This window comes from Eubalaena glacialis, chromosome 10, assembly GCF_028564815.1.
Source record: "Eubalaena glacialis isolate mEubGla1 chromosome 10, mEubGla1.1.hap2.+ XY, whole genome shotgun sequence".
NCBI classification, from domain to species: Eukaryota; Metazoa; Chordata; class Mammalia; order Artiodactyla; family Balaenidae; genus Eubalaena; species Eubalaena glacialis.
The window spans coordinates 96,517,243-96,541,117 of NC_083725.1; the positions used below are offsets into that span (position 1 = coordinate 96,517,243).

The 23,875-nt window shown below is 44.5% G+C and overlaps 1 protein-coding gene across 1 annotated transcript in view; it reads left to right on the forward strand.

Annotated features, from left to right (window-relative positions):
- KIAA1549L (KIAA1549 like) overlaps positions 1–23,875 on the forward strand; it is a 294,252-nt gene that overhangs the window by 178,856 nt on the left and 91,521 nt on the right. Inside the window, exons 12-13 of the mRNA XM_061203754.1 lie at positions 8,772–8,923; positions 13,998–14,169. Of these exons, the coding sequence (XP_061059737.1) occupies positions 8,772–8,923; positions 13,998–14,169 (324 nt within the window). The remainder of the gene's footprint in view (positions 1–8,771; positions 8,924–13,997; positions 14,170–23,875) is intronic.

The following is a 23,875-nucleotide window of genomic DNA, read 5'->3' on the forward strand; positions in this document are numbered from 1 at the left end:
ATACTGTATTTGTTTTTCTCTTTCTGACTTACTTCACTTTGTATGACAGACTCTAGGTCCATCCACCTCACTACAAATAACTCAATTTCGTTTCTTTTTATGGCTGAGTAATATTCCACTGTATATATGTGCCACATCTTCTTTATCCATTCATCTGTCGATGGACACTTAGGTTGCGTCCATGTCCTGGCTATTGTAAATAGTGCTGCAGTGGACATTGTGGTACATGTCTCTATTTGAATTTTGTTTTTTTCTGGATATATGCCCAGTAGTGGGATTGCTGGGTCGTATGGTAGTTCTATTTTTAGTTTTTTAAGGAACCTCCATACTGTTCTCCATAGTGGCTGTATCAATTTACATTCCCACCAACAGTGCAAGAGTGTTCCCTTTTCTCCACACCCTCTCCAGCATTTATTGTTTGTAGATTTTTTGATGATGGCCATTCAGACTGGTGTGAGGTGATACCTCATTGTGGTTCTGATTTGCATTTCTCTAATGATTAGTGATGTTGAGCATCCTTTCATGTGTTTGTTGGCAATCTGTATATCTTCTTTGGAGAAATGTCTATTTAGGTCTTCTGCCCATTTTTGGATTGGGTTGTTTGTTTTTTTGATATTGAGCTGCATGAGCTGCTTGTAAATTTTGGAGATTAATCCTTTGTCAGTTGCTTCATTTGCAAATATTTTCTCCCATTCTGAGGGTTGTCTTTTCGTCTTGTTTATGGTTTCCTTTGCTGAGCAAAGGCTTTTAAGTTTCATTAGGTCCCATTTGTTTATTTTTGATTTTATTTCCATTTCTCTAGGAGGTGGGTCAAAAAGGATCTTGCTGTGATTTATGTCGTAGAGTGTTCTGCCTATGTTTTCCTCTGAGAGTTTTATAGTGTCTGGCCTTACATTTAGGTCTTTAATCCATTTTGAGTTTATTTTTGTGTATGGTGTTAGGGAGTGTTCTAATTTCATTCTTTTACATGTAGCTGTCCAGTTTTCCCAGCACCACTTATTGAAGAGGCTGTCTTTTCTCCATAGTATATTCTTGCCTCCTTTATCAAAAATAAGGTGACCATAGGTGTGTGGGTTTATCTCTGGGCTTTGTATCCTGTTCCATGGGTCTATATTTCTGTTTTGGGGCCAGTACCATACTGTCCTGATTACTGTAGCTTTGTAGTATAGTCTGAAGTCCAGGAGCCTGATTCCTCCAGCTCCATTTTTCTTTCTCAAGATTGCTTTGGCTCTTTGGGGTCTTTTGTGTTTCCATACAAATTGTGAAATTTTTTGTTCTAGTTCTGTGAAAAATGCCATTGATAGTTTGATAGGGATTGCCCTGAATCTGTAGATTGCTTTGGGTAGTAGAGTCATTTTCACAGTGTTGATTCTTCTAATCCAAGAACATGGCATATCTCTCCATCTGTTTGTATCATCTTTAATTTCTTTCATCAGTGTCTTATAGTTTTCTGCATACAGGTCTTTTGTCTCCTTAGGTAGGTTTATTCCTAGGTATTTTCTTCTTTTTGTTGCAATGGTAAATGGGAGTGTTTCCTTAATTTCTCTTTCAGATTTTTCATCATTAGTGTTTAGGAATGCAAGAGATTTCTGTGCATTAATTTTGTGTCCTGCTACTTTACCAAATTCATTGATTAGCTCTGGTAGTTTTCTGGTAGCATCTTTAGGATTCTCTATGTATAGTGTCATGTCATCTGCAAACAGTGACAGCTTTACTTCTTCTTTTCCGATTTGGATTCCTTTTGTTTCTTTTTCTTCTCTGATTGCTGTGGCTAAAGCTTCCAAAACTATTTTGAATGATAGTGGTGAGAGTGGGCAACCTTGTCTTGTTCCTGATCTTAGAGAAATGGTTTCAGTTTTTCACCATTGAGAACGATGTTGGCTGTGGGTTTGTCATATATGGCCTTTATTATGTTGAGGTAAGTTCCCTCTATGCCTACTTTCTGGAGGGTTTTTATCATAAATGGGTGTTGAATTTTGTCAAAAGCTTTTTCTGCATCTATTGAGATGATCATATGGTTTTTATCCTTCCATTTGTGAGTATGGTGCATCACATTTGATTGATTTGCGTATATTGAAGAATCCTTGCATTCCTGGGGTAAACCCCACTTGATCATGGTGTATGATCCTTTTGATGTGCTGCTGGATTTTGTTTGCTAGTATTTTGTTGAGGTTTTTTGCATCTATGTTCATCAGTGATAATTGGCCTATAGTTTTCTTTCTTTGTGACATCTTTGTCTGGTTTTGGTATCAGGGTGATGGTGGCCTTGTAGAATGAGTTTGGGAGTGTTCCTCCCTCTGCTATATTTTGGAAAGGTTGGTTTATTTTTGAAAACTGCATGCCATTCAGTGATAGAATTGGCATCTTTTCTTGGGTCCTGTCTTATACGCCGAGGAGTTACTTCCCTAGGACCAGAAGTGGGTGGAGTAAGCTGAGATAGGAAAAGACAGCACGCTGAAAATGAGGGTTAAATAACCAATTCAAAACAGCTACGTTGAAAGTCCCACCCAGGAGCCTCCTCTTCGCAAAATGTGTACCCATCAAAAGGTGCGGCATTAAGCTGTGGATGTCTGGGGCATGTCCATGTGAATAGTTGTCTATTCGTTTAAAGATCATTTAAAGATCGTAGGACTTTCTGCACTGCTTTACAAAACCCAAATGAAAGTCAGAGGAATGCCAGGCATGCATTTTTCTCTCTCCCCGGGTACCCCCACGCTGATCCTGGTGGAGCCCGGTCGTGTCCTGACAGTGAGGGTGGATGGAAGTAAAAGGGTGTTTGGGTGGCAGTTTCCTTTTTTCTTCCTTGACATTTCCCAGCTGAGATTTATGAAACAGCAAAAATTTTTTGCTTGTGTTTTTCAAAAGCCAGACAGTAGCTCTGAAAATTAGAGAAGCAAGGATTGGAAGCAGAGAGAGAGGACAGATGCTTGTAGGAGGAAAAGTGACCAGCCAGGCCATAAAGGGTGATGCCAAAAGCTCAGCTTCTCTGTACACCGGTGCCACACTGAATCTTGGACACGGAGTTTTGGGTGAAGTAGAAAAGGATAGCTTCATTGCTTTGCCAGGCAAAGCGAAACACAGCAAGCTCCTGCCTCGAAAAACTATGTGTCCCAACCTGGGAGGGTTTGATGAGGAGTTTTATAGCAATAGTTCAAGGGTGGGGTTGCTGATAAGATTAGGGTGTGTGCAGGGTCTGCATGCCTTTACTCTCCTCTCAGGTGGTCAGTCTCCTAATCTTGATGAGCTTCTCTGGTCCCTTTAATCTTGCCTCAGGTGGTTTCTTGGCTGCTTCTCCCTTGATTAGCAACTGTTGGAATCTGCCCTTTGGAACTCAGGAAAGGTCGTGGAGGCTGGAGTCTTGCCTACAAGAAAGCGGGGACAAAAAGGCTTCCGTGCCCAGGAGCCCCACAGGGTCCTCCTCAGTTTCAAGGGGAGGGACGGAAGGATGTTAATCTGCTAGAGCTGCCGTAACAAAGTACCCCAGGCTGGGGGAGCTTCAACAACAGGAATTTATTTTCTCATAACTCTAGAGGCTGGAAGTCTAAAATCAAGTTGTCAGCTGGGTTGTTTTCTTCTGAGGTCTCTCTCATTGGCTTGTAGATGGCCATCTTCCCTCTGTGCATGTCTGTGTCTTAGTTTTCTCTTCTTATAAGGACACCAGTCGTATAGGATTAGGCCGCACCCTGACGACCTCATTTTATCTTAATTGCCTCTTTAAAGGCTCTATCTCCAAATACAGTCGCATTCTGAGGTCCTGGGAGTTAAAACGTCAACATGTGAGTGGTGGGAGGACACAATTCAGCCCATTACAAGGAGGGAGGAAGGTTTTGCAAGTCCTGGAAGATATGCCTGAACAAGCAGGCCCTCCCAAACCTCCTTCTTCCCTTGCCGGTCTCCTCCCTCCCTTGCTGTCCCAAACAAGCAGTAGATGGGCTGCTGCCTGGAATACTAACCAAGGAGCTTGGTGAAGCCTGCTCAAGATCTCTCCTAAATTGCAGAAAATTGCATTTCTTTCTCCCCTGCAAAGCCATGGATTTGTAGAGATTATTTTACCTGCTAAGAAGGCCAACTAAAGAAATGTTTAAAAAGGAAACAACAACAACCCACCAGAGTTTATGGTCAAGAGAGACAATGCAACACATTTTGGAAACCAGCAGGTTATGTAACATTTACAAAATCATGTTTCCTGCACAGGGAATGCTGTTTTTTAACTTGTAGACATTTCCTCCCTTCTCTTAACTTTTAAGATTTACATTCAATGGTAAAACATCCTGTCCTTGACAGACTCCTGTTTCATGCTTTTCTCATGTACCTGTGTCTTGCCCTGCCTCTGTTTTAGTGACATAACCTTAATAAAAAGCTCCATACATGGTCTTGTTTTCAGGATTCTTCTGGGGCTTGACCCCTGCCCACTCACCTACGTGTCCAACTTTGTTATCACTGTTGCTGCCTGTTGGTAATCAGCATACACAGTGGCACCCATCACTGTGTTTGGGGCTGATTGGATCAGTTGATTAGTGCTTGGTGGGGGAAGAGGGGACAGGTCCAGGTCTCAGGCTGACCCTCCTGCCTTCCCTTTGGCCCATAACCACTTTCTAGACCCATGGGCGGCCACCACCAACTTTAACCATCTTTTCCAGAAGGGGTAGGAGATTAGGAACTGAGAGATGAAGACAGCACTTGTTCAAACCTACAGTCCCTCGAATAACCTGTCTGCCCAGATATTCATCCTGGGCATCCTGTCTTCTGCTCATTGCTGACAGCCAGGAGGATTTGAAGCAACTTTTCTTCCTGTAATTTGTATTATAAAAGCCTAACATGTTTTCATCTGTTTTCCGACTAAACTTATATTAAATATGTTTTGGCACACTATCCACTTCTCCCCTCCCTGACTGTGGGTCCCACTGTGGTGGAAAATCACTGGCTTAGGGTGACTCCTGCAGCCCCTCTTTACAGAGTACCCAGGGGCTACCCTGCTCTCATGGATCCTGCAGTCAGGGGTGTATATATGAGGCGGGGTAGAAATGTACAGACTTAATACTGCTGCCTGACAGAGGTGAGAGCCCCTCTTAGGTTTATTCATCTGTCTTTATTTCACCTACCAGAGTCAAAATATCCCAGACCCAGCAATTACAAGATTCCTTCTGGTCTCAGCTCTGCTACTGACTAACCTAGTGTGTCCTTGAGCAAGTCAACTTAGACCCTCTAGGCATCACATGCTCACCTTTAGAATCAGGAAAAGATGTGAGCTGAGGATTGAGGTTCTTTTGGCTCTGAGTATGTGAGATTCAACCATGAATAAAACAACTTGACTTGGGTTCACTTGGCCTGATCGTTGGAATCTTAGAGCCCAGTGCAATTGTAAACAAAGAAGGAATGAGAGACCAGTGATGTTACAGCCACCAAATCTTCTGGACAAAGCTCCTAGGAACACAGCTGGCACTTGCCCGCCTCCTCTGAGCTGAATCAGTGGTGGGTAAGGGTGGGTGGCCAGGGCCCTGGCTGATGTACTGAGGGGCTGCGGCCTTCCTGGGCCCCCGTGCCAGGGTCCAACCCCCGCTACTGCTTCTGTGTCTCTGTGAGAGCTATGGGCTCACACCTCTTTCCACTCCCTTCCAGGCGGGCAGAGAGGGCCAGGAGCCTGAGGTCCACCGTGCTTCTCAGGGGAAAGGAAAGGAGCTACAGTCCTGGAACACAGCTCTGTGTTTTCCAGGCAATTCCTTCCTCTGGTGAGGATGTGTCTAGTGAAGCAGGAGGCACGTTTGAGCAAAAACAGCTACTGTTTATGGGCACCCCCCTCTCAAGTGCTTTATGGCACTGTGCTGGAAGCATTTTTTTATAAAGTATACTGTTCTTCGCAATGATACAGTCAGGAGGCGCTTATGATAACCGTGTTTTCTGATGAGGAACTGGGGCCCAGAGAAACTAGGCAACTTGCTCAAGACACTCGGTAAGGGGGCATCAGGATTCAAACCCAGGCCCCTGGCTCCAACCCTCAGCTCTCCTCCAGCTGCCTCCTGAGAAGGACACATCCTCTTTGCAAATAGAGCCGCGAGGCATGAGGGAGCTGCCCAGTTGTTGATTCCATGTAGCTCTGTGGCAGGTTCCCAGGGCCTCCTGTACTTCCCTGGAGGTATTTTTTCTCAATTTTTAAAACTGTGGTAAAATACACATAAAGTGTGATTTACCGTTTTAACCTTTTTTAAAAAAAATATTTATTTATTTATCTTTGGCTGCGTTGGGTCTTCGTTGCTGCGCGCGGGCTTTCTCTAGTTGCGATGAGCGGGGGCTGCACTTTGTGGCGGTGTGCGGACTTCTCATTGCGGTGGCTTCTCTCTTTTTTTTAAAATATCTTTATTGGAGTATAATTGCTTTACAATGGTGTGTAAGTTTTTGCTTTATAACAAAGTGAATCAGCTATACATATACATATATCCCCATATCTCCTCCCTCTTGCGTCTCCCTCCCACCCTCCCTATCCCACCCCTCTAGGTGGTCACAAAGCACCGAGCTGATTTCCCTGTGCTGTGCAGCTGCTTCCCACTAGCTATCTATTTTACATTTGGTAGTGTATATATGTGCAGTGGCTTCTCTTGTTGCGGAGCACGGGCTCTAGACGTGCGAGCTTCAGTAGTTGAAGCACGCGGGCTCAGTAGTTGTGGCTCACGGGCTCTAGAGTGCAGGCTCAGTAGTTGTGGCGCACGGGCTTAGTTGCTCCGCGGCATGTGGGATCTTCCCGGACCAGGGCTTGAACCCGTGTCCCCTGCATTGGCAGGCGGATTCTTAACCACTGCGCCACCAGGGAAGCCCTTAACCATTTTTAAAGTGTACAATTCAGCGGCATTAAGTACATTCACAGTGTTGTGCAACCATCACCACTATCTATTTCCAGAATGTTTTCGTCACCTGAAGGCTTCGACTATTCTCTTCTTTGATGTCTGCCCTTGCATCATCTCTGGGATTCCTGTAAAGTAACCCATGATGATGTCCCTCGACCATCCTGTGTCCCCTCTCTTGCTTTTGTCCACCAGTTAGGAGAGGCCAGTGTAGAAGTAATCCTTCAGCAGTTGGCGCTGTCCTTTTACGGGAGGGGTGTCTTTGAACGCGCAAGAACACGGGCTCTCCTTCTGGGGTCAGGAGGCTGGTCAGCCCTTCCTCAGCCTGACAGCTGTGTCAGGAGGGTTCCAAGGGGCCACAGTGGGAAGTGCAGGAGTGTTTTATCTTTGTTTGCAGGAGTTCTGCTGAGCTGGGAGTCTCTCATGAAGGCCCTGGAAGGAAAGCTGCTTTATGCCCTCCTTGGGGATTATTTAGCATTTGTGGTTTCAAAGAAATAATTTCTAAGACTCAGCTGTGGGTTTTATTTTTCTCTTGATCGGTTTAAACATCGTTCTCTGTATCTCGTTGTCATCCGTTGCGTGTTCTGGCCCTGTTAGAATGCCATCATAATAACAATGCCGTTTATATCCAAGCTATTGCCAGATCCCAGTAGATGGGTGGTATTAATGGTCTTTGGCTGGACTGTAGTACAACAAACTCTGCTAAATGAAAAACCTTGTATTACATTCCCAGCCCGTGTAAGTTTTGGTCTAAGAAGATGAGAATTGCTTTTAGCATTTTTGTTTTCAGGGGTGACTGTGTTTGGAGAGAGTGTTGTGTGTTTGGGAAGAAGTGTGCTTCTTCCCGAGGGTCTCGGAGGAAGGGCTGACTTCGGGGGTAGACAGCAAAAGGCAGTCGCCCCCATAGTAATTGACCACAGCAGTCCTTGGACGGCTCTGGTGTTCACTAAATTCTCTCCCATGCACCAGCCATTGCCTGGAATTCCATCACCAACGCCTTACCCATTGATTACAGATGCCCTGGATGTGGATGAAGCCCAGCAGTGAAGGAGGGATGGAAAGAGAGGGTTTCCTTTGCCTTCTGCACACCAGGCTCTATGCTAAGTTGCTATATACATCTTATTTCATCTTAACCTTAAAGCCCACTAGAAATATATTTGCTGTGATGTAGCCCTTCTTATTCCGTTTTACAGAAAAGGACTTGGACTCTGAGAGGGCCGGTGGTTTGCCCAAAGTCCCCCAACTGGCAAGGGCCAGCACTGAGAGAGCCCGCTCTTTCTATCACACGATCCTGCTCTCAAGTGAGAGAGACCTCAGGGGCCCCGGGCAGCTTTAGGGGTGAGCCCTGAAAGGGACCCCATTGAGGAGAGAGGGATGAGGACACCGAACAGGGCGGTTTGCCCATGCGGAAGGGGCTGAGTTGCAGGATGGAGCTTAGATTTCTCACCAAAGTTGTTGGGAAGGAAACGTAAAATCAGGGTAGCGCTGAGCCAGGGCCCCTGAGTGGGAACCACCAAAAATCCAAGTAGTTGTACCCGTTAGCGATGCTGTCTTCCCATATGGACTTTGACAACACATACTATCTTAAATAAGGTTGGGACCTAATACAACAGCGTTACACCTGTCACAGCTTGTGAAGGACAGAGTGCATGCTTTGGGGTTCCACAGGCTTGGGTTTGAGCCCTGGCTTTGCTGATTACTGGCTGTGTGACCTTAGACAAGTCACTTAACCTTTTCAGCATCTCGAACAGGTCAATAGCGATTCCTAACTCCTGGGGCTGATGTGAGGGTAAAGTGAGGGAAGGATGGCCAAACCCTAACATGGGGTCGGGCCCATGGCCCTTAGTGGCTGGTGGGGGCCAGCGGTGGCGGCTGTGGTTCCGAGTCAGCAGGCAGCCTCTCCTCTGACAGCCCCTCTGTGTCCTGTGTCCACAGTGCTGCAGGGCGTGGACAGTTCCCTGGTGGGCCTGCACAACCAAAGCTTCGCCCGGGTCATGGAGCAGCGCCTGGCCCAGCTGTTCATGATGTCCCAGCAACAAGGCCGGCGGTTTAAACGGGCCACCACCCTGGGAAGCTACACCGTGCAGGTGGGTGTACGCAAAGTCACGGGAGTCTTATAAGAAGGGTGTAGAAATGTGCTTCCTGAGCCTATGAAAACCACGCTGCATGCCGAGGAGCGCTCCCATTGCGAGCTGATGAGGCCAGTTAATCCACACTGCTCTTAGGTTTTGGGGGGGGTGACAGTCATAATCATCGAAATCATGAAGGAGGGTGAGAGCTGCTCTCCCGGCTACTAGACTGTAGGGAAAGGAGGTCTCGGAAGAAATGCTGCCCACATGCACATATTTATTAAACAAAAGGCTATTAGTAAGCAAGCGCAACTCCTCCGCATCCTGTTCTGGAGGCTGGATGAAGTCCCAGCTTTCAGGCCTCTCAGCACCATGATTGTGATCAGCGGAAACACCGATCAGCCTTACAGGTGTGGGATTCTGTTAGCCTTGTCGAATCCGTTTCAGCAAATAGAGCCCTCTACATTTATAATGGACACGTGACCACACAGGGACTCAGGGTAGGGAGCTGTAGCAGACACTACTGGTGCCCTGCCCAAACCCCCTTATAATTTCTATGAATGCTGATGAACTTCCAGCATCTCTTTATTGAAGGGCTGCTCTTGAGATGCCAGAACGTACTTTGCCCAGCCACAGCTGGCCGGAAGTGCCTGGGAATTCACCAGTGGTGGAGGTATAAGTACCACAGCTCTTGCTTCTTGGCTGGGAGGATTCTGAACTGTATGCTTTAGGATCATTGCCAGAGCTTTCCCACAGAGAATTAAGCTTTAGTTTCCCGCTGTGGTGACTAGCTTCATAATGCATCCCTTGTTAGCTCACTTCCACCCCCTGTCAGTTCCCTGCATCTCTCCAATAAATTACAAGCATTCAACTCATCTCAGAGTCTGCTTCAGAGGGAACCCGACAGAGACAGTAGCCATCCTGAGGGTAGAGGCTGTAAGCCTCTCTAGATTCTTTATCCAGTTCAAGCAAGAGTGGGAGTGTCTATAGCATATTCTGGCCAATCCACATATCTTGAGTACCACTAATTTCACCAAATGAGAACCCATTTCTAACATTTGTTATGCTAATTAACAAGCTCTCTTGAGCAAGGTATCAAATTACAGAAGTGCTTCTGGTAGTTGCCTCTAGGAAGTGGGCTTCTTATTTTCTGGGATGTAGTCGACTGCCCCTGGATTGGTAATTGACCACATCTAGTGTGTAACTTAACCCAAACACACATGCAGTGTGTCTCACTGTCTAAGAGGAAGCTTTAAAGGAAATTGCAGACATTACCGCAGTGTCTGCAGATCATGTCCCCAGGCAATCTTGGAAGTACAAACAACCCATCTTCTGGAACACACTTCCCTATGTTAGTCAACATCACGCCCCTGAGGGAGACTCCAGGTCCCCCATTTGCAGTTGGTGAATTTGGCCTCTTGTCCTATTGGATGCTGCTTTGGTTGTAAAATTCTTTGTGGTCTGAGACAGCCTTGTCATGAGGTAAAGCGATAGTTAATTTCATGTGCCAGGTTTGTGATTTCCCTTCTGTGGGTCCACGTGAGCCCTATAATTCACACTTTTCCAAATGACAGAAAGGAAGTTGCTGGGATTCAGACAGTTGAAATGGGATTTGCCTCAGCTGAAGGGGAGGAAAGAATCACCCTACACTCCTGGTGTTATTTGTAAACTTAAGAAACCCAGCACATTCTAAGTGTCTAAAAGAGCCCAGTGAAATGCTGTTTCCTCTTTTTTTCTGAGTACTCAGTGTGCTTGGTCCCTTTTGTTGCCTGGAAAGCCTGAGTGAAGTAAGTAGGGGTTTATTTCTGCAATCCCCAATTTACCGAGGCTGTAGACCACCTTCCAACATCATCCTTGGAGAAATTTGGTAAGAAGAATTTACTATTAAATTGAAATTGAGCGAAGTTATTAGATACTTGAATGTTCATTCACCTTGTACCTGGTTATACTAACGCTCTCCCTATCTCCTTTCCCACTGGGGACAGAAATAACACCCCCAAGTTTCCCAAATAAAATTCACTCTACATAGCTTATATCATCCTTCACCCAGAGAAGTCTTTCGTCTTGGCTCAGATCATTTTTAAAGATGAGCCACCTTCATGAATATGGAGACTTAAGTGTCTAGAATCTAAAGATATTTCTCTAGTGGATGTATTTGAAAAATTGAGTCCAAAGAAGATATACATATGACCAGTAAGCATTTTTAAATATTTAACTCTTATCATCAAAGTAATGCAAGTTTTAACTACCACAAGATGCCATTTTCAAGATGAGTAAAATGGTACTATCCCGTGTTGATGAGGATGCAGTGAAGTGGGCACCCTCAAACACAGTAAATGGATATGACCTTGCTGGAGGGCAGGTGAGCAATTTAGACAAGAATCTTTTAGATGGTCACAACATTACTCCTAGAAATTCATTTCAAGGAGATAGAGGTGAACACAAAGATGAAAGGGTAAGAGCAGTGTTTCTCAGAGAGTGTCCAGAAAATGACTCTATAAGGTGCCCAGAGGCAAAGGGGCTTTCTGGCCAGGTCAGTTTGGGCAAGGCTGCATCCTGTAGAATGTTCTTGAAGATTCCAAAGGCATATTGGCATACCAAAGACTCTAAAAAAACCTGCAAGTAAAGAAATCTCCTTGACTTTCTTCAATATACTGGTTTCTACATTTAAATGCCAGTAAGACCCTTGTTTATAATAATATCTACATTTCCCCAACATTTTATTATAAGCATTTTCAAACTCACAGAAAAGTTGAAAAAATTATGACGTAAGCACCCATTTACTTACCGTCTAGATTCTACAATTAACAGTGTATTATGTTACTGTTTTATATTTGATAACATATCATTTCCATACCGTAGATCAGTTTGGACTGTTCTAGAACCTCATATAAGTGGAATCCTACAGTATATTCTCTCTTGTATAAGGCTTTTTTGACTCTGTAGTGTTTTTAAGATTCATCCATGTTGTTCGTTTATTCCTTTTCATTGCTGAATAATATCCCCTTGTATGAAATATACTACCGTTTGTTTATCCATGCTTCTGTTGATGGACACCTGGGCTTTTCCCAATTTTTAGCTATTATAAACAAAGCTTCTATGAACCTTCTTCTGCAGGTCTTTCCATGGCCATGTGCTTTCATTTCTCTTGGGTATGTAGGAGTGGAATTCGTGGGTCATAGAGTTGGTGTATGTGAGTTCTATGAGAGACTGCTAGACCTTTTCCCAAAGTGTACAGTTTGACACTCCCACTCCCACCAACCAGATGTGGAGTTACCCCACCTCCTCATCAACACGGTGTTGTCAGCCCTTCTTATTTTAGCCATTCTGGTGGTTGATAGTGATGACTTGTGGTTTTAAATTGAATTTCCTCATTGAGCATTTTAAAAATACGCTTATTGGCCATTCAGATATCTTCCTTTGTGAAGTGTCTGGTCAGACTTTTTTAAAACCCATTTTTTATTGGGTTGTAGTAATATTTATTTTAATTGTTATTTATAACATACATACATAGGAGCATAAAAATATGTAGAGTTTAAAGAACACTAGTAAAAAAGAACCCGCAACCCAAAGAGTAAGAACATTACTGTTACCTTGTCCCAGAAGCCTTTTCTGTGTCTTTTCTGATTATACATACTCACTTCCTTCCCATCAGAGTTGACTGTGCTTCTGAATTTTGTATTAAATCACACCTGTGTTTTCTGTATAGATTTTACCATCCTCATGTGTATCCTTAAGCAGTACATCATTCAGTTTTGCATTTTATGTTCTGTAATTTTTCTTTTGCTCCATATCAGGCTTTTATATTCACCCATATTGATACAAAGAGCCATAGTTCATTTACATGACTCTATAATATTGCATTGTGTGACTGTACCATAACTCATGTATCCATCCTACTGTTAGTGAATTCTGAATTTTCAGATTTTTTTGCTATGATGAACAATGCTGCTATAAACATTTTTGTAACATCTTTTAATATCCTGTGAAACTCGTAATCTGTAATGTACACTTTGGAAAATACTATATTATGCCATAATGTTTATCGATGGTTAATTACACTAGTAAAAAGTTGAAAACAACCTAAATGTTTAAAAATGAAGGGTTAGTTAGGTTTATGAGACATGCATACAGTAGAACATTACGTAGGTTTTAAATTTATGTTTTATGTATTTATAATGATTATCAATTGTTAGTTACAATGCTGAAAAATGAGTAACAATTTAAGTGTTTAACAATAAAGGATTGGCTAAGTTTATGAGGCATGCCTTGGAATGCCGTGTAGAAATTAACATTTATGCTTTTGTTATATTTGAGCCCATTATGGATGCAAGTAAAAATGGCAATATATAATACTATATAGAGAGTATGATAAATAATTTTGTAAAATGATAAATAATTTTGTAAAATGATAAATAAAAGGCCTGTGTGGAAAAAACAAAGAATAGAAGCAAATACTCCAAAATGGTAATAGTAATTAGCTTGTGGTGGAAGGATTCCAGATTGTTTTTATTTTATTTCATTTCTCGATGCTTTTTTGTATTTTCAAATTTTCTGTAGTGACTATGTATAACTTGTACAGTGAGAAAAAGCAACAAAGGTTATTTTAGAAAAAGAGCTTTGAGTCTCCAAGTACTGCTTTTATCAGAGTTCTTTTGAATTGTAGACATATAAGTTCATTTTTTTTTCCTCTCTGGCTATTGCAGGAATTTGAAATTAGAAATCTTGTTTGAGAATAACCTAACATGCCCTGAATTAATGTGGAGGCCTAGTTTCAAATGAGGCCAGAGTTCTCTGGAGGCTGGAAGACATCACCATTTCAGCATTTCCTTCTCCAGCCTGAAATTGTTCTTTCCAGATGTTTATATTTTCAAAACCCTTTTCTCCTCGCTGCCTCCCTCCTCCAGCGATAGCAGGGTTTCTTGAGACGTTGGTGATAGGGAGGTATGCGAAGGGTGATGTCTAAAATACATGTCATGGGTCTGCTTAGCTACGGAAGGCTTCGCAGTCGGGAGACAGCCTGCTGATTGCCCAGGTGATTGCAGAGTTGATGCAAGATGCCCTGTAAACATGGCCTGTCTTTTTCTGAAAGATGGTAAAGATGCAGCGGGTGCCAGGACCCAAGGACCCCGCGGAGCTGACTTACTACACCCTGTACAATGGGAAGCCTTTGCTGGGGACCGCAGCTGCCAAGATCCTGAGCACCATTGACTCCCAAAGGATGGCCTTGACCCTGCATCACGTTGTCCTTCTGCAAGCTGACCGTAAGGGGATAACCTTTCCATTCATTCATTTTTAAATTTTTAATAAATTTATTTATTTATTTTTGGCTGTGTTGGGTCTCCGTTGCTGCGTGTGGGCTTTCTCTAGTTGCGGCGAGCGGGAGCTACTCTTTGTTGTGGTGCGCGGGCTTCTCATCGTGGTGGCTTCTCTTGTTGTGGAGCATGGGCTGTAGGCGCGCGGGCTTCAGTGGTTGTGGCACATGGGCTCAGTAGTTGTGGCTCGCAGGCTCTAGAGTGCAGGCTCTGTTATGGCGAGTGGGCTTAGTTGCTCCGCGGCATGTAGGATCTTCCCGGACCAGGGCTTGAACCTCTGTCCCCTGCATTGGCAGGCAGATTCTTAACCACTGCGCCACCAGGGAAGTCCCATCATTCGTTATTTTTAATACCGGTAAATGTTTCCTGAATCACTTGGATGTTAATAGACCTAGAGCTAAACATACTTCTGTTCTAGAAGGTTCTCAAATCAACCAGTTGTTTCCTGTGTTGTTTGAAGCAATAGGTTTTGGGTAAGGGATATGTTTTGGCTACTAGGATGAGGATAATACTGCTTTTCCCCAGGTCCTACCCTCTCTTCCTCCTCAGTATAATCTTGTGAACAGTTAGAAAAATCACCACAGCTCAGATGGTATTTGTCTGCTGGGGAATAAAGGTAATTTCATTCAATAAGCTTTGTAGAGTCCTGCATGAACTGTGTTCAGTGCTGGAGGACATATAGAAGTGGGCAAGTCCCAATCACTACCTTTAAGGAGCAGAGAAGGCGTTAATGCAGATATAAAGGCGTAGAATGCAGGAATGCTTTGAGGAGACAATGTGATTGATACAGGGCTCAACCGAGGGACAGATTGCTCTGAAGGGGCATCCGGATGAACAGAGATGAACAGGATGAACAGAGAAAGGATATGAAACATAATAGCTGCCTCTTTGGGGACCCTCCCCTGGCAGCTACTATGCTTGTTGCTTTACATAGATTTTCTCAATTTCTCTGGGGCAACTCTATTCAGCTCCAAATTACAGATGAGGAAACCTAGGCTCAGAAAAGTTAACTAACTTGCACAACATCACAGAACTAGTACTTGAGTTGCCAAGATATGAATCTGGATCTGTTTGACTTCAAAAGTGTGTTCTTAACTGTATTGCATGCTACAGTGTCAGCAGAGGGAGAGGAGGATGTATTGTCCAGAAAGAGGGAGAAACAGAAGCAATAGAAGGGAGGTGAAAAGTACCAGGGGTGCTTGAAAAAAGGGAGTTCAAGTTGCCTGGAGTGCAGAAGCATGAGGAGGAGACGATGGGATTAGAAACGAGCATTGCTTAGGAGACTCAGGCGTTGGATGGCAGGGGAAGGAGATTGTACGTGATGTGATTGGCTGTGGGGAGCTATTGGAGATTTCTGAGCAGGGGAGTAGTATCACTGGAAGTAGCCATTATCTAGGGAGGTTAATCTGTCGGCAGTGTCCAGGATGAGCGGGGGAGGACTAATGAGGCTCTCTGGTGGCCCAGGCATTGGGGCCCCAAAAAAGGGCTGTGAAGGAAGCAAGGGGAGAGGACGTTGATGAAGATGAGAAATTGTGTGGTAGAAATATTAGATTCGACAGCACACCGAGCATACAGGGCCTGGAAGGTCATCTCCCATTGATCTCCTCGTTGGTGTCCACGTTCCTTAGGCACCTGACGCCTGGTTCATGGTTTTCCTCTCCTCCTCGTCTCCTGCCTTCGTCCGGGGTAGGTGTGGCTTCCACAGGGATGGTCCAGCCCACATGTTGTTACGGCCCTCACTTCTGCTCGGCCAGCACATCCTCACAGATACACCTTTGCCTGGAAATGATCGTCACCCTCTACAATCTTGTCTTTGAAATGACTTTTTAACCAAGATTCTCTTCCTTTGCACCTCTCTCCTTCCCTCCCTGTGGGCTCTGTCCCATCTCTGGTCAGGTCAACTACTAGCTTCATCAGTTTTACTGCATCTTCTTTATGTGGATTCCCCAGGGCTCCATTCTCGGCTCTTTCTCCGTCTCTCCAGGTAGAGAATGAATTGTAGAGGACTGGAGTGAAAACCATTGTAGGTGCCCAGGTGAGAGGGGAAGGTGTCAGAGGTGGAGACTCAGAGAAGTGGTTGGATTCGGGATATTTTTGGAGCTGATGGGGCAAGGTAATGGATTGTGTGCGTGGCAGGAGGAGGTGAGGGCTGGAGGACTCAAGGGTGACTCCCAGGTGTTTGCTTGAGCACTGGTTGTGGTGTCATTTGTTGAGATGCAGAAGGTGCAGGAGAGGAGGAGGTTTAGTGGGGCTGCAGTGGCAGTGGGGGAGATGGAATTGAGAGTTTGCTTTTGGACATGTGAGCTTACACATTCAGGGAGAGCTCAGGAGATAGTAACTCGGCAGTCATCAACACAGGTGACATTTAGAGCTAAGGGAGCAGGTAAGATTAACCAGATTTGCCTTGATTTAGAACTAAATAGAAGAGGGTAAAAATTCACGCCCAGGGCATCCACATGAGGGAAGAACTGGAGCCAGCAAAGGACCCTGAGAAGGAGCATCCGGGGAGACGGAGGAGGTGGTGTCTAGAAATAAGTGAAGAAAGTGAATGTCCTGGAAGGGAGTGAGCTGCTGTGTCATCTTCTGTTCTTGAGAGGCAGAGACTGGAAGGATGGAGATGAAGTGAATTTGGTAAACTGGAGTTCGGTGGTGACCTTGGCAGGAGGGGTTTCCAGGAAGAGGTGGTGGAGACAGCTTGGCTGGAGTGGACCCAGGAGAGGGTGGAGGTGGGGAAGCAGTGACAGCAAAGGGAGAAGATTAATAGGACAGTTGCTGGAGGGGCATATGGGAGATATTGGGGTACGTTTGAATATTATGGGTGACTAATAGCAAGAGAGAAATTGACGATGCAGAAGAGAGACGAACACTGCAGGAGTGAAGTCCATACGTGGTCGAGGGGGTGGCACAGGTGGAGGGTTCAGACTCAGCGAGGAGCAGGGATGGCTCATTCTTTTGCATTAGGAAGGAAAGCAGAGTACAGGGGTGTGGGTGTCGGTCAGGGGGTACATTTGGTAATGGAAGCCTGAGGATGTTTCTGTGGTTGTTTCTGCTCTCTTGGGGCATAATGGAGTTGGCAGCTGAGGTTGAGATTGTGTGGGGGGCGTTTGAGCAAGGGTACAGTAGTACACACTGAGCATCAGCAAACTGACGAGAGAAACACCATAAGATTGGCAAGGCTCCCCTTCTCCTGGGTCCTCGTTGCTATGTTCAGACCATTTCTTCTATTCTTTCAAAATTCTAGATGCTTTGAACTGCCCCTTCCTCACTGTAATCACCTCTAGACCCCAAGCTGACCCCCATCATCCTGGTTCATTGTCTCTTCCTCTCCATCGCTTCTCCTCTCCCAACCCATCCTCTACTTTGAGGTCAGTTCCTTGACCTCCTCACATCTACTCTAGGCCTTGCGGTACTTGGGAAGGGGCAGAAATGGGAAAGCTGGCCTTATTTAGAGCAAGAGGTGAATGGAGTGCCAGGAGGAGAGGTAAGGGGACTTTGCTGATGGAAATGGATGGGAACAGTGGAAGGTCTGAGAACATGGGCAGGAGAGAGCAATCACATGAGATTAGAAGGTGCATGGAGCCTTGTGGAAATGAGAGTCGAGGGATCATCTAGGGGTGACCTTAAAGGTTTGACTCTGGCTCGGAGAGCCAGGATTCAAACTCTGTTCTGCCTGGCTCCAGAGCTGCTAGCCCTCAACCTTACTTCTTTGTTTCCTTCAAATCCACCTGGCTCTCTCGGTTCCCTTCTAGAGTAACTCACAAACTGTTTCCTCTTCTCCATTTCATCATTGTCTCCTCTTGGACTTTGCAGGTGCTTCCCAAATGACTCAGCCTCAGCCTCTTTGCCATTAATGTACCGTCCACACTGTAATTAGAGTCATTATAATAAACACAGGTTCTGGTCTTACATCTACTCCATTTAAAAAATATTTGATGGCTCTCTGCTATTCACAGAATAAAATCCAACCTTCTTAAAGTGGGTCTTTGAAGCCTTTCACAACAGGTGCTCAACAAATGTTCAGGGCCCTTGACAACCTGGTCTCCAGGCTTCTTTCCCAGCCGTACGGCTACTCTTCTCTCCTTCAGACCTAATGCTTCAGCCACATGGGAGGATTCATTCTTCACATTCCCGATGCCTCTGAAGCCTTCCCTGACCCCTGAAGCATGACCCCTCCCCGAAGTTTCCCTAGTTCCAGGGGCCTCCATTGCCCTTATCACACTGGGCAAATGAGTTGTTTCCTCGCTTTTCTCCCTCATGAGCTCTTTAAAAGCAGGTACCACATCTCATTCCTTTTTGAGTATCCAGCCCCAGCTACTGCCTGGCTCTATCCTTGTGAAGGCAAAGGACCCACTTTTGCTAAATGCCTCTGCCAGGCCCTGAGTGAGGCACGTGGTTGGAAGACACCATAGCAGAGCAGTTGAGAGCAGAGCCTTCGTAATAAGACCGAAGACAAATGAATGACCCTCTGACCTACGTTTTCCTCATACATAAAATGGTGATATTAAAAACACTGACCTGGTAGAGCTACTGGGGGGATTAAATAAGATAATTATTGCATGTAGAGGGTTTAGTACACTTTTGGGGCGCCTATTAGGCACGTAGTAAATGGTAGCTGAATGTCTCATTTATCCATAAGGCAGAAGGACTCGAGGAGAGGCAATGAAGAAGGAAGGGAGATTTGAAGGTTAAGAGCCTATATAATTCAGAGAATAGGGTGCTTTTAATGAAATTAGAGAGGGGGTTAGAGAGGAGAAGCACTTTTAGGAGGGAGAAGGTGATTTATTCAGTTTGGACCATGTGGAGTTTAGGTGATGAACTATTAAGGAGTGCCATGGGGGTACTGAGGGCTGAGGTTAGGAAAGTTGTTGGAAATCCAAGCCTGGATCCCAGGAGAGAGGCCAAAGTTAACACTATAGATTTTGAGGATGTTGTAGATACAGGATAGAATTTAAATCCTGGAGAAAATTCGAGTCCTGGAGGGAGTATAGCTAGAAGACAGACCCTGGGAAATGCCTCCATCCCAGGATCAGAGGAGGAGGACACTAAGGCCAGTGAAGAAGAGGAGAAACAGAGATGTTTTAAATCCCATTTTCTCCTAATAGCTTTGAAATCAGCCTGAGATGTGAATATGAGGTCAGCACTTTGAATAGAGAGTCACGGTGTTGAACAGACACCTTGTCCCTCTGAAGGTAGAGCGTAGCGTTCTGTGTGTTCCAGTGTCTTCTAAATCGCTAGGTCTAGGGCCGATGTGCAGTGCCCTACAGTGGAATATGTGATGCCCACTCTACCCACGTCATCTCTGGGTACTGGGGCAGCAATGACTTCTAAAGAAGCAACTGCATTCCCGATGGAGGTTTGCATCCACTCCCTTTGCAGGATCTGGAGTGAGAGGCCCCTCAGGGAGGTTATCCAGCTGATGGAGTAGGGAAAATTCTCCCCATTGCAGAAGCAGTCCAGGGCAGGAATTGGTTTACCTTACATGGCCATCAGAAACTTATCTCAAAAAAAATATCACTTAAAGAAAGCCATAGACTGACCCTTTGGTGAAGGGAACTCTCATCCATTCCTTCAACAAATATTTTTTGAGCACCTGTTATGTGTCTGGCACTGTTCTAGGCACTGGAGATACAGCCGTGAGCAAAGCAGGCAAAACCTCTGCCCTCATGGACCTTACATTCCTGAGCGGGCAGGTTAAACAGACAAAATAACTGAATAATATGTTAGATGCTAATAAGTGCCATGGAGAAAAATTAAGCACAGAAGGGCCTAGGGGATGCCGAGGAGATAATGGCTGTGATTTTAAATTGTTGGGGGGGTCGAGAAGAGGATATTGAGGAAGTAACCTTTGAGTGACCACCTGAGGATACCTGGGACAAGATTCAAGGCAGAGGGGGGAGGGTTTGAGAGCCAGCGAGGAGGTCCCGATGGAGAGCAGCAGCGATGAGGTCAGAGGTGCAGAATAGGGGCCACGATCAGTGGAGCCCCATGGGCTGCACCCAAGTGGGGTGAGAGCCACGGGAGTGTGTGGGCAGGGGCAGGATGGGCCTGAGCTCTCACCAGCTGCTGGGCCCTGGGCTAGACCCTCCCCTGCGTCCACTCACAGCAGTCATGAACTCTGATGTTTTGACAGCCACAGAAACGAGCTGGGAGCTTTTTCGAATGGATTTCTTCTCCTTTCAACATTTGCTCCACATGAGAATAATTCATTCTGAGTTTAGATTATGTGGACCCTTTGACTTCATTCCTCTGACAAATACTTTGTGTGTGTGTGTGCATGCACATGCACACATGCACACACTTCCATTCATGTGTGTTAACTCAGAACTGACTTAAATTGTATATTTCAGAGAAATGAATTTTTTTTGTAAAAAAAAAATCTAACCTCCCTGGGGCTCAGTTTCTTCATCTGAAAAATGGGTATGAGAATCTTGACAAAGAGTGTATCCCAATGCCTAACACACGGTAGAAGCTCAAGAACGTGTTGTCTCATTTTCCTATCCTTCCTCTGACATTCTTGTAAGTTAAATAACCATTTGTTCCTTTTCACCTCTGTACATGACTTTGTAGTTTTAGATCATTATGCCAATGAATATACTGGGTTTGGATGACTTCAGTTGACCTAACTTTGCTATCTCTTTGACTGTTAAATGAATTTATTAATGTACATAGCATAAATTTGTTCTCTCCCCATTTAAATAGAGGTGAAAGGATTTTCCATACTGCTTCAAGAAGGCACACCTCCATCAAAACAATAAAGCTGAGTAAAAGCAGAACACATGTAAATATTTCATTCTTGCTAATGAAAAAAATTATATACATATATAAATATATTTAGGGTATCATGTTCTGATACACTATACATTTTTCTCCATCAGGATAGAACAACATAGCCGAAAAGAGGCATATTGATATTTTTCACAGAAGCACTGAGCTTTAAAAAATGTTAATGGCCTAAAACTCACATATAAATACTGAATTACTAAAAGCAGCAGCAATTACATGTTTAATGTCAACAGGAGCACATTATCTAATGAGCTGTTTTCAGAAGTTAATAATGTGATTAATCACTGATTGACAAAAACTGTGGAAAAGAAGTTCTTTTGTACTAATAGTACTCCCAAGCCAAGTGCTGCCTGAAGAGAGGTAGATCTTGGCTGATGAGGTGCCAGTTGAAGTCAGGGGGTGGTCGAAGTCAGAGAAAGACCAGCTGGCTCCTCAGGCAGGTCCTCACCATGCGGCACTTACTGGTGGGGTCTTTGTATTCCAGAGTCCAGTCCTCAGCTTTGTGGGTCTAGTAGCCCCCAGAATTAAGCAGGATCAGGAGGACCAACTTATGCTAACCAGACTTATAAGAGATTGATATATAAACCAGATTGAAAGTATTTAGTTTAAAATATGGATTAGAACTACCAAGGAGAGGGGATTTCTTTAACTGGCTGTTACTCTATCCTTTGTGTAAATCTGTATGGGGAGCCAAATTGCAACAGGAATAATGGTAGTTCAGTTACACATTTATTCAACTTTTAATTGAGCACCTACTATGTGCAAGGCACTGTTCTAGGCCCTGGGGAATGCAGCAAATGAGACAAAAAACCTCCCTGCTCTCTTAAGGTGTACATTCTAATGGAGAGGCAGGGGGTGACAGATGGTGAGCAAATACATATGTATCATGGCAGATGGTGATACGTACTTTAGAGCTTCACCACTCCAAGTGTGGCCTGGGGGCCTGCTGCATGGGTACCCGCGGGGAGCTTATTAGGCATGTTACTGAGTCCAAGTTTGTACTGCTCACCACACGACAGGCCGATAAATCGAGAGGCGAGTTGTTGGGGCCAGGAATAGTGACTTTATTTGGAAAGCCAGTAGACTGAGAAGATGGTGGACTTGTGTCCCAAAGAACATATTACAGGGGGACCCATCCCAACCCACAGAATCAGAATCCACATTTGAGCAAGATTCCCAGGTGATGGGCATGTACATTAAAGTTTGAGAAGCACTGATTTAGAAAAAAATTAAGTAGGAAGAGGGGGATGGAGAGTGCTAAAGGCAGGGATTGTTATTGATATTTTATAGAGAGTACAGGGAAGGCCTCACAGATATGGTGACACTTGTTCAGAGCCCTGAAGGAGGGAGGGAGGGAGCCATGTGGATATCTAGGTGAAGAGCATTCTAGGTAGAAGAATAAGCTGGTGCAAAGGCCCTGAGGCAGGAGCATGTCCTGCCTGTTTGAGGAACAGTAGGAGGGAGGTAGGCTGGAGCAGAGTGAGTTGAAGGAGGAGCTGTAAGGGCAGAGAAGTAACTAGATGGTTGGTCGGGCAGATCACTTAAGGTCTTATAGAAATTATAAGGACCCTGGCTCTTACTCTGAGTGGGGTTGGAGCCTCTGGAGGGTTTGAGCAGAAGAATGTTGTGATCTGAATTTTTAAAGGATCACTCCAGCTTCTGTTTTGCAAATAGACTATAGGGGACAAGGGAGGAGCCCATTGCAGTAATTCAGGTGAGAGATGTTGGTAGCTTGGACTATAGCAATAGAAAGAAGTGATATATTTTGAAGATGGAGATGACAGGGTTTGTTGCTCAATAGGATATTGGGTGAGAGTAAAAGAGACAGGTCAACATTGATGGCAAAGTTATTGATCTGAGCAACTGGAAGGAAGGAGTTGCCATTTGTTGGAGTGGAAAATATCACAAGAAGAACAGGTTTGGTTGCGGGGTGGGGGGATTGAGAGTTGGGCTCTGGATATATTAGAGACATTTCTTAAGTATCCAACTGGAGATTTGAGTTGATGGTTGGATACAGGAATCTGGAGTTCAGAGTAGTGGTCCTGGTTAGAGATATAAATGAGCATCAATGGAGGTGGCTGATGGTTTTTAAGCCTTGAGTCCATGAGATCATCTAGGGAGTGGGAGAGAAGAGAGCTTGTGTGGTATTAACAGTATCACCAAGCTCAAACAGCCAGCTGCCACCATCTTGCCCACCAGATAGACCTGCCATCCGGCCAGGTTACCCATGTCTGCTGGTCGGGGTACCCTCCCCTGGCGTGGATAAATCTTTGGTTCTCTTTTTCTAGATTTTCTGCAAACCCCACTCTCTTCCAATAACTCTTTATTCCTATAAACAATTATTTTGGTTACTGTTTTCTTTACTCCAGTCCTTTTGATTGGACTGAGGTGTTTCCAAAGCTTCCCCACCTGGAATCACGGGGGGAGGACTCATTCATCTCACAGCAAAGGCTTTTTCTTTTTCTTACATTTTCCTAACCCAGCTTACTAAAAAGTTGAAAGAATTGTACAGTGAACACCTATGTTGCTACCACCTCGATTCCACAATTAGCATTTTACTATATTTTAATAATCACATCTCTGTTCATCTATTTTTCCATTCATCTGTTAATCCATCATATTTTTTGATGTATTTCAAAGTAAGTTGCAAACATCAGTAGACTTCAACCCAAAACACTTCAGTATGCATATCATTGCCTAGAGTTCCTTATTTGTTTGTGATGTTTTAGATAAAATTAACATACAGTGAAATGAACAGCTCTTAACTATACCATTTGATGTTTTGACAAGTGTATACACCTGGGTGACCCTAACCCCTATACTGATGTAGGGCATGACCATCAACCTGTTGCCCTTTGCAAGTTAATTAATG